This window comes from Neofelis nebulosa, chromosome 7 (genome assembly GCF_028018385.1).
Source record: "Neofelis nebulosa isolate mNeoNeb1 chromosome 7, mNeoNeb1.pri, whole genome shotgun sequence".
Classification (NCBI taxonomy): domain Eukaryota; kingdom Metazoa; phylum Chordata; class Mammalia; order Carnivora; family Felidae; genus Neofelis; species Neofelis nebulosa.
This window is the reverse complement of record NC_080788.1, coordinates 508,820-518,113: the sequence shown is the minus strand read 5'-3', so window position 1 is coordinate 518,113 and position 9,294 is coordinate 508,820. Positions and strand designations below refer to the sequence as shown.

Sequence of the window (9,294 nt, the reverse complement as noted above, 5' to 3'; positions counted from 1 at the left end):
GCACTTCATTTTTTGGGACGTCTGAAGGAGGGTCTGGGCTGGGCCCTCTGGTCCCCCCGCCTCGCTTCAGAGACGAGGGAGCGGGCAGGGGGAGAGCCAAACCGCCCCCCCCCCCCCCCCCCCCCCCCCCCCCCCGAGCTTCAGCCAAGAGCTCTGTTCTGGGGCAGAAACTTCCTCCAGTCCGCTGGGCGCAGTCTGTTCGTCTGCTTTCCCCGGGTGGTGAGCACAACGCAGACGTTAGTTGATGGTGGTGAACACAGGGAGGCGGGGGCCTGCCCGGGTCGCCGGAGGCCAGACGTCTCACCGGCAGATCCAGCTGCACCGCCCTCTCGTCCTCTGTTTCCTGGGCCCGAACGCAGGACCCTCTCGGCGGGCTTTCGGGCCCGGGGGCGGAGCCAGCCAGGGGCGGGGCCAGGGGCGGAAAAGGCGGGGCTCTAGCTCGAAGCTGAGCGAGGCCAAAGGCGGGACCGGGAGGAGGGAGGCGGGACTCCGAGCAGACGGGGCGGGGCCAGGGCGAAGGGGCGGGGCCAGGCGCGCGAGCCTCTTCACGTGCCCCGAGCCCGCCGGAATCTTCCCCGCCGAGGTGGCCTCGCCGGCCGGGGTCTGAGGAGCCGAGCGGCCCCTCCTCGGCGGCGTCCGCTCTCCCTTGGCTCCCGCCCGCCTCCCGGCTCCGACCCTCCGGAGCCCGCGTTCCTTTCCCGCGCGGCCGTCGTGAGGCGTGTGCCCGCGTTCCCGCGTGGGTCCCGGCGATGTCGGCGTGGGGCTCATCGCCCGCGGTCCTGGGTCTCGCGTCCCGCCCGCTCCGCCTCCTCCTCCTGTTTCAGCTGGTCGCGGGGCGCTGGGGCCCGGCCGGCGCTGGGGGCGGCGCGCCTGGAGGTGAGCCTGGGCGTCGTGGGGGGGGGCGGCCGGGGGTCGCGGGGCGGCTCGGGGCCGAAAGACGTTGTCGCAGAGCGCGGTTTTCTCCTGGGGCTTGAGTGCAGTTTCGGTTTAAATGGCCAGATGCGTTCACTTAAATGCCGAGAAGGCCACTTGGGGTTTTGTTCCCTGACCTGCATCACGGCGGACTGCGGGGTGCATAGCGTACACCTCGGTACAACTTTCTCGGGGACGGATGCCATTGTTCCCCTCGGGCTCTCAGCCGGGCTTCGCACGTTGTGACTTTGTTCACGGCAGGTCTGCGGCTTGGCCCCAGGCGTTGATATTTGGTCTTCGTCCCCTCGCCGCCGGCCTCCTCCCGCGCTCGCCCCGGCAGCTCGAACGAGGGTGGCAGGTGTCAGTTGTGGACGGCGGGGCGGCCGGCCCCCGCCGCCCCCACTCCCCCCGCACCCCGGGGTCTTCTTAGCCCCTTAGAGCGTCGTGCGTGTTCAGACCCTTTGGACAGTAGAAACGGCAAAAGAAAATGCTTGTTCAGATTCCCAGTGCTTTAGGACGTTTCAGGGTCCTGTCAGTGTCTTCGGGAAAACTACGACCGTCGATGCAGCACCTGTGATGTGGTCTAAACACAGGAAAGGTAGGAATGCCCTGGGGGAGGTGAACGCCGACGGTCACATCAGTGTTTCAGTTTTTCGGCGTTAGTTTCTTAGAGGAGACGTTACTCGGGTGTGGGGAGAGGCTTCTCTTGTCTCAAGCTTTTTAAGCTGATTTCCGGTTCTAGGAAGTAATGATCTGGAAGGTGAGAATTGTTTGCTGCAGGACGTACCGCCTCCCCAGACTGACGAGAGAGAACGTGGAGGTGATTGAGACATTTGGAGAAGCTCCGGGGCTGGGGCGCCTGCGGGGCTCAGGGCGTTAAGCGTCTGGCTCTTGGTTTCGGGTCAGTCACCGTCTCCCGTTTGTCGGTTCGGCTGCGTTGGGCGCTGCGCGGACAGCGCGGAGCCTGCTTGGGACTCTCTGTCTCTCTCTCTCCCTCTCGCTCTCTGCCCCTCCCCTGCTTGCCCAGGCTGTCCCTCCAAATAAATAAATAAACATTAAAAAAAAAAATACAAAAATTTTGGAGCCAGACACACCTGGGCTCAAATTATGACCGGTGTATTGTTTGTTTTGGTTGGCTTCCTTTGCAGAAATGGGGATAATATCGCTTACCTCTGAGTCATCTTCAGAATTAAGTAATAATGTGTGAAATGCCAGGTGCTGTGCCTGACAGTTCCGGAAAATGGTGCTTCCCTGCATCTTTTGCTGAAAGTGGAACTTTTCCTGTTTTTTTGTTTTTTTTTTTTAAATAATGTTTATTTATTTTTAAGAGACAGAGCTCGAGCAGGGGACGGGCAGCGAGAGAGGGAGACACAGAACCCAAAGCAGGCCCCAGACCCTGAGCTGTGAGCACAGAGCCCCACGCGGGGCTGGAACCCAGGAAGCAGGAGACCAGGACCTGAGCCGAAGTCCCCCGCTTAACCGGCTGAGCCGCCCAGGCGCCCCTTACCTGTTTTAATATAAACCATTGCAGCCAAGCATTAGCTAGGGCCAGTGGCTGTGCGTTCCTGCCTGCTGTTCAGTGTTACCGTCAAACAATCAGGGCTGATCAGGTCCTCCTTTCTGCCCCCACGCTACTTAGCAAACGTCTCTTTTAAAATAGCTTTCACATAAGAGACTGTTAAAAACTGAGAACAAACTGAGGGTTGATGGGGGGTGGGAGGGAGGGCAGGGTGGGTGATGGGTATTGAGGAGGGCACCTTTTGGGATGGGCACTGGGTGTTGTATGGAAACCAACTTGACAGTAAATTTCATATATTAAAAAAAAAATAAAAAAAATAAAATAGCTTTCATGCGGTATCACTCTTATGTTCTCTTTTCCCTTTTCCCCACACGAGCTCCTTAAGAGCTGGGATCTTTCTTTTTCAGTTTTCATTCCAGTACAGTTGACGTACCATACGACATTAGCTTCAGATGCACAATAGAGCGATTCAAGAATTATGAACGTCAGTCGGTGCTCATCATAAGTATACCCTTCATCCCCTGCCCCTGTTTCACCTGTTCCCCCCACCTCCCTCGGGTCACCATCAGTTTGTTCTCTATAGTTAAGAGTGCGAACTGGGATCTTACCCTGTTTATCTTCGTGTCTCTAAGGGCTGGCTTATTGTAGGAGTCCCGTAAATGCTTGTGGATGAAAACGCAGCAGTAAAAATCTCTCTCTGGGTATTAGTTTACTCATGTGTAAGATGAGGGACCATTAATGGCTCCCCAGCACTAGCTCTAACATTCCAAGATTCCGTGTGCTCTTAGTCAGTGATCATTTGTGGACACAGTGATATTAAGTGGATGACGGAATTGCACACTTGCTCCTAAATGTTGATAGGATGTGTGTGTAACCGCCTTTGAATGTAGGGTGGCAGAAAGTACTATCTGGAGACCTGCCCACTAGCTTGCTGTTTCCTTGGGCAGATAACTTGACCTTGTTGATGTTTTATTTCTCCCTCTTTAAAATGAGAAGGTGGTAGTAAGACGCTTATGTCCTTTCAGTCGTAATTAGTTTTACAATTACAGTTTGTTGTTTTTGTATTTATCTTAGAGTTTTAGTAGTCACTCTTTCTTATGGTTTTATGTGAGCCAGTCCTCGGGGAAAAAAAAATGTCTTGTCTGCCAGCAGCCATACTTACATGGGTAATGGAAGATTGCAGAGTTTGAAAGTGGCTCAAGAGGCAATTTTGTCTATATTAAAGAATAATTAGTGGGGCGCCTGGCTGGCTCAGTCAGAAGAGCATGCAACTCTTGCTTTTGGGGTCATGAGTTCGAGCCCCCCATTTTGGGAGTAGAGATTACTAAAAATAAAAGAACTTAAAAAAAAAAAAAGAATAATTATGCATTAAGGTAATACAAGCCTTTTAAACTGACCTGACCATCGTTGGGACAATGATTTATGGAAAATAGTCATTAGTTATATTTCTTAGCTGTGTGACATTTTAAATGGTTGAAACTTTATTTTTAGTGTGTATGGTCACTGAGTTCTGTCATTAAGAGGGAACTAAAATAACTAGTAGAAAATGAGAGCTATGAAAGATTTTTTTTCTTCTCATCTGTAGTTATTTTCATTAATATTTTCAGAAGCTGACAGAAACACACAGAGTGGCTGTCATCTCTGCTTTTGTGATTACATCCAAAAGAGTCTCTAGGTGCCTCAGGTCGTTAGGCAAACTTTTCATACTGTTTATAATTAAAAATTATTTTGGTTTCCTTGCAAATACTGAACATGCTCTATGAGCTAGAGTGCGAACACCTGGAAGGTAGGGTTGTCTGTACATTTCCTGATGTAGCTGAGTTTATTAATGTAGTCTATCAGTGTTGCTTTGCAAGGTTTTCAGTCATTTGTCAGAATGGGCTTTTTTCCATTTATAATCTACAAATTAGATCTAGCAGGTAATTTTTTATAATTAGGATATGGGTTTTTAGTATAGTAATTTTAGTACAGAACATTTTTCTTCTAATAATATTATTCTTCTCCCTTAAGAATTGAAATTATTTTTTTTCAGATGTAATTTTAAATTTAATAGTAAATAAGCATGTCTTGACAATGTGAGTTGGTAAATATTGGAATAGTTTTTGAAAAAAAAAGCTTATAACTTGTTTGATTAGAAGTTTGCTCCCCAGAATAGGATAGGTATAGTTTTATAATGACAGTAGGATAGAAGAGGTTATTTTAATGATCCTTTTCTGTCTTTAACTAAAATTTTAATTTAAATGGTCAGTTTCCATTTTAGGGAAGCATGATCTTATCTCTCCTGTGTTTAATTCAGAAAATGTATACTCTTTTTTTCTTAAGTAGAATTATAAAATAAAGTCTTTTACCAGTAAAAATAGGAATTAAATATGAATATTTGAATTCTGACAAAAAGCATAGCACAGACTTTTTTTTTGAGGAGTGTAATCTAATATGTTTTGACAGTTACATAAACAAACATTTGCACCAAAGTGTGGTAGGGGCTTTAGTAGAAACATGCCAGGCATAACAGTCTCAAAGGAAAGTGAGGTCAGGATTCTACAAAACATTCTCTCCACCTCTAGGTCTTAGCAGCCTGGCTCACCTCAAACAGATTTCTCTGTAGCCCTCTCAAATGCTGCTTTTTGCCCCATTTTTATATATGGTGGAGCCTGGAATGTGGGTATGCTAGTACTCTATTGCTGCATCCACACCATTACCTCTTGTTTTTCTCACTTTTGAAAAGAGTATTCTTTTCTAGTAGGAGTTTACATGTTTGTTTGTTTTTTTCCCTAAGGCATAGTATGGACTTTTTATTCTTTGAATGAGCATTGACTTATTTTAGAACCAGAACATATAACATAGAAAGTGTGAAAGTTTTTGAATTTGAAAATACAAATTTATACAACATAAAATCTCAAATACACATGAAATATTCAAGTGAACAGAATTAAAATGATAAATTGCAAATTTTCAAACCTCTTTGAAATTAGTACTTAATAGTTTTAACAATATTAGCCGAACTCTTAGTATTCTTTCCTTCTTTGTATTCTTTCTTCTCCTCCTCCTCCTCCTCCTCCTCCTCCTCCTTCTTCTTCTTCTTCTTCTTCTTCTTCTTCTTCTTCTTCTGGTTTTTCTTGTTGTCATCCTCCTCCTTCCTCCTCCTCCCCCCTCCTCCCCTTCTCCTTTTATCTCTTCTTCTGTTTCTTCTCCTTCTTTTTCTCCTCCTTCCCTTTCTCCTCCTCCTCCCTCTGCCCTCCTCCTCCTCCTTTTCCTTCTCTTCTTCTTTGTCTTCGTCTTCTTCCCTTTCTTCCCCTTCTTCTTTTTGTTTATTTAAAGTTCATGTCTATAGGATAAATCCAAAGCATGCTACAGTTCATTTTACATTTTGATTCCAAACAACCTTTTATATTATTTTATTTTTTAAATTTTATTTTTTAAAAATTTACATCCAAATTAGTTAGCATATAGTGCAGCAATGATTTCAGGAATAGATTCCTTAATGCCCCTTCCCCATTTAGCCCATCCCCCCTCCCACACCCCCTCTAGTAACCCTCTGTTTGTTCTCCATATTTATGAGTCTCTTCTGTTTTGTCCCCTTCCCTGTTTTTATATTATTTTTTTCCCTTATGTTCATCTGTTTTGTATCTTAAAGTCCTCATGTGAGTGAAGTCATATGATATTTGTTTTTCTCTAATTTCACTTAGCATAATGCCCTCTAGTTCCATCCACGTAGTTGCAGATGGCAAGATTTCATTCTTTTTGATCGCCGAGTAATATTCCAGTGTGTGTGTGTGTACACACACACACACACACACACACACACACACACACACCCCACCCCACATCTTTATCCGTTCATCCATCAATGGACATTGGGCTCTTTCCATACTTTGGCTATTGTTGATAGTGCTGCTATAAACATTGGGGGGCATGTGTCCTTTTGAAACAGCACACCTGTATCCCTTGGATAAATACCTAGTCGTGCAGTTGCCGGGTCGTAGGGTAGTTCTATTTTTAGTTTTTTGAGGAACCTCCATACTGTTTTCCAGAGTGGCTGCACCAGCTTGCATTCCCAAGGAGTTTAACATGTTTAATGCAAAAAAAAAGAAATTGGAAAGTTTGCCCTCGTACACCAACACCTGCAAGTGCCAGCTAGTAACTGCTAACAATTTGGTATTAGTCCATTCATATTTTTCTCTATGCATGTGTGGTTCCCTTTGCTGTGCACAAGCTTTCAAGTATTGTGTAGTTCTATGTATTTTTGCTTATGTTAATTTTGCTTTTGCTGTCAGATTCAGAAAATTATCACCAAGACCTGTGTCAAGGAGCTTACCACCAACATTTTCTTCTAGGAGTTTTGTGGTTTCAGATTAAAAAAAATTATTTTTAATGTTTATTTATTTTTGAGAGAGAGAGACAGAGCACGAATGGGAGAGGGGCAGAGAGGGAGGGAGACACAGAATCCGAAGCAGGCTCCAGACTCTGAGCTGTCAACACAGAGCCCGACGTGGGGCTCGAACCCACGAGCTGTGAGATCATAACCTGAGCCGAAGTTGGAGCCTTAACCAACTGAGCCACCTGGATGCCCCCCAATTTTTTTTCTTAACATTTATTTAAAAATTTTTTTTTAACATTTATTTATTTTTGAGAGAGAGACAGAACGTGAGCAGGGGAGGGGCAGAGAGAGAGAGGGAGACACAGAATCCAAAGCAGGCTCCAGGCTCTGAGCTGTGAGCACAGAGCGTGATGTGGGGCTGAAACCCACGAGCTGTGAGATCATGACCTGAGCCGAAGTCCAACACCCAACCGACTGAGCCACCCAGGTGCCCCATGGTTTTCAGCTTTTACGTTCAAGTCTTTAAACCATTTTGAGGTAGTTTTTGTGCATGGTATAAGGAAGTGGTTCCAGTTTCATTCCTTTGCATCTAGTTGTCTAGTTTTCCCAACACCATTTATTTATTTATTTTTAGATGTTTATGTATTTTTTTAAATGAAATTTATTGTCAAGTTGGTTTCTATACAACACACAGTGCTTATCCCAACAGGTGCCCTCCTCAGTACCCATCACCCACACCCCCTCCCACCCCCCAGATGTTTATGTATTTTGAGAGAGAGAGAGCGAGCAAGCACATGCATGAACACAGGCATGGGAGAAGGGCAGAGACAGAGGGAGAAAGAAAATCTTAAGCAGGCTCTATGCTCTCTGTGTAGAGCCTGACATGGGGCTGGATCGCAAGAACCTGGGAGCATGACCTGAGTGGAAATCAAGAGTCAGACACTCAACAGACTGAGACACCCAGGTGCCCGTTACCAACATCATTTATTAGACTGTCCTTTCCTCCTTGTATATTCTTGGCTTTTTTGTCATAAATTAATTGACCATGTAAGCATGAGTTTATTTTTGAGCTCTTTATTCTGTTCCATTGATCTGTGTGTCTGTTTTTATGCCAATTCCATACTGTTTTAATTACTATAGATTTGTAATATAGTTTGAATCCAGGGAACATGATGACTCCAGCTTTGTTCTTCTTTCTCAAGGTTGCGTTGGCTATCCGGGTTTTTTTTTTTTTATGTTTTTTTAGTATTATTTGTTCTATTCTTTGAAAAATGCCATTAGAATTTTGATAGGGATTGTGTTGAATCTGCAGATTGTTTTGAGTAGTATAGATATTTTGACAATGTGTTCAATCCATGAGCATGGAATATCTTTCCGTTTATTTCTATTGTCTTCAATTTCTTTGATGTCATGTGGTTTTCAATATGGGTGTTTCATCTCCTTGGTTAAATCTATTCCTGGGTATTTTATTCTTTTTGATGCAGTTGTAAATGAGACTTTTTAAAAAAATTCTCTTTCTGATAGTTTGCTGTTAGTATGTAGAAATGCAGCACATGTTTTTGTGTGTGTTGATTTTGTATCCTGCAGCTTAACTAAATCTAACTGATTTTAAATCTTAACTTTAACAGTTTTTTTGGTGGAGTCGTTATATATAACATCATGTCATCTGCAAATAGTGACAGTTTTACTTCTTCCCTACCAATGTGGATACCTTTTATTTCTTATTCTTTTTTTTTTTTTTTTGAGAGACAGAGAGAGAGGGAGAGAGAGAGAGGGTGCAAATGAGTGAGGGGTAGAAAGAGAGGGAGAAGTGGGGCTCACCCGCATCAGGGCTTGTGCTCACCCAGTGTGGGGCTTAAGCTCACCCAGTGCAGGGCTCAAACTCATCCGATGTGGGGCTTGGACTCATAAACTGTGAGATCATGTCCTGAGCTGAAGTTCAGTGCTTAACTGACTGAGCCACCTAGGCACCCATTATTTCTTATTCTTGCTTTATTGCTCTGGCTAGGACTTTCAATACTATGTTGAATAAAAGTGGTGAGAGTGGGCATCCTTGTCTTGTTTTTGATCTTAGGAAAAGCTTTCAGCTTTTCATTATTGAGTTTTGTGTTAGCTGTGAGCTTGTCATATATGGCCTTTATGATGTTGAGGTAGATTTTCTCAGTGTCCACTTTGTACGAGTTTTTATCATGAATGAACATTGAATTTTGTCAAGTGCTTTTCTGTATTCAGATGATCATGTGATTTTTATCCTTTAATTTGTTAATGTGGTATATCACGTTGACTAGATTGTGGATTTTTTAAAATTTATTTTGAGAGAGAGAGAGAGAAAGCACTAGTGGGGGAGGGTCAGAGAGAGAAGAGAGCGAGAATCCCAAGCAGGCTCTGCACCAACAGTGCAGAACCTGATGTGGGGCTGGAACCCATGAACAATGATATCATGACCTATGCTGAAGTCGGATGCTCAACCAACTGAGCCACCCAGGCACCCTTACTGGATTGTGGGTTTTTAAAAACAGTTTATTTATTTATTTTGAGTGAGAGA

The 9,294-nt window shown here is 44.7% G+C and overlaps 1 protein-coding gene across 6 annotated transcripts in view; it reads left to right on the top strand.

Moving 5' to 3' along the window:
- Nucleotides 1-447: 447 nt before the first annotated feature.
- The window catches only part of CHRNA5 (cholinergic receptor nicotinic alpha 5 subunit), a 61,821-nt gene continuing 52,974 nt past the window's right edge, over nt 448-9,294 (top strand). For 3 of the 6 annotated variants that reach the window (XR_009263719.1, XR_009263718.1, XM_058736278.1), the window contains exon 1: nt 452-876. Coding sequence is in view for 3 of the 6 variants with exons in the window: in XM_058736278.1 (XP_058592261.1) it covers nt 750-876 (127 nt within the window). In the remaining 3 variants the exon portion in view is untranslated. Of the gene's footprint in view, nt 877-921; nt 1,511-2,822; nt 2,916-9,294 lie in introns of those variants that run through there. The other 3 variants (XM_058736279.1, XM_058736280.1, XM_058736281.1) reach the window with 3 other exon arrangements.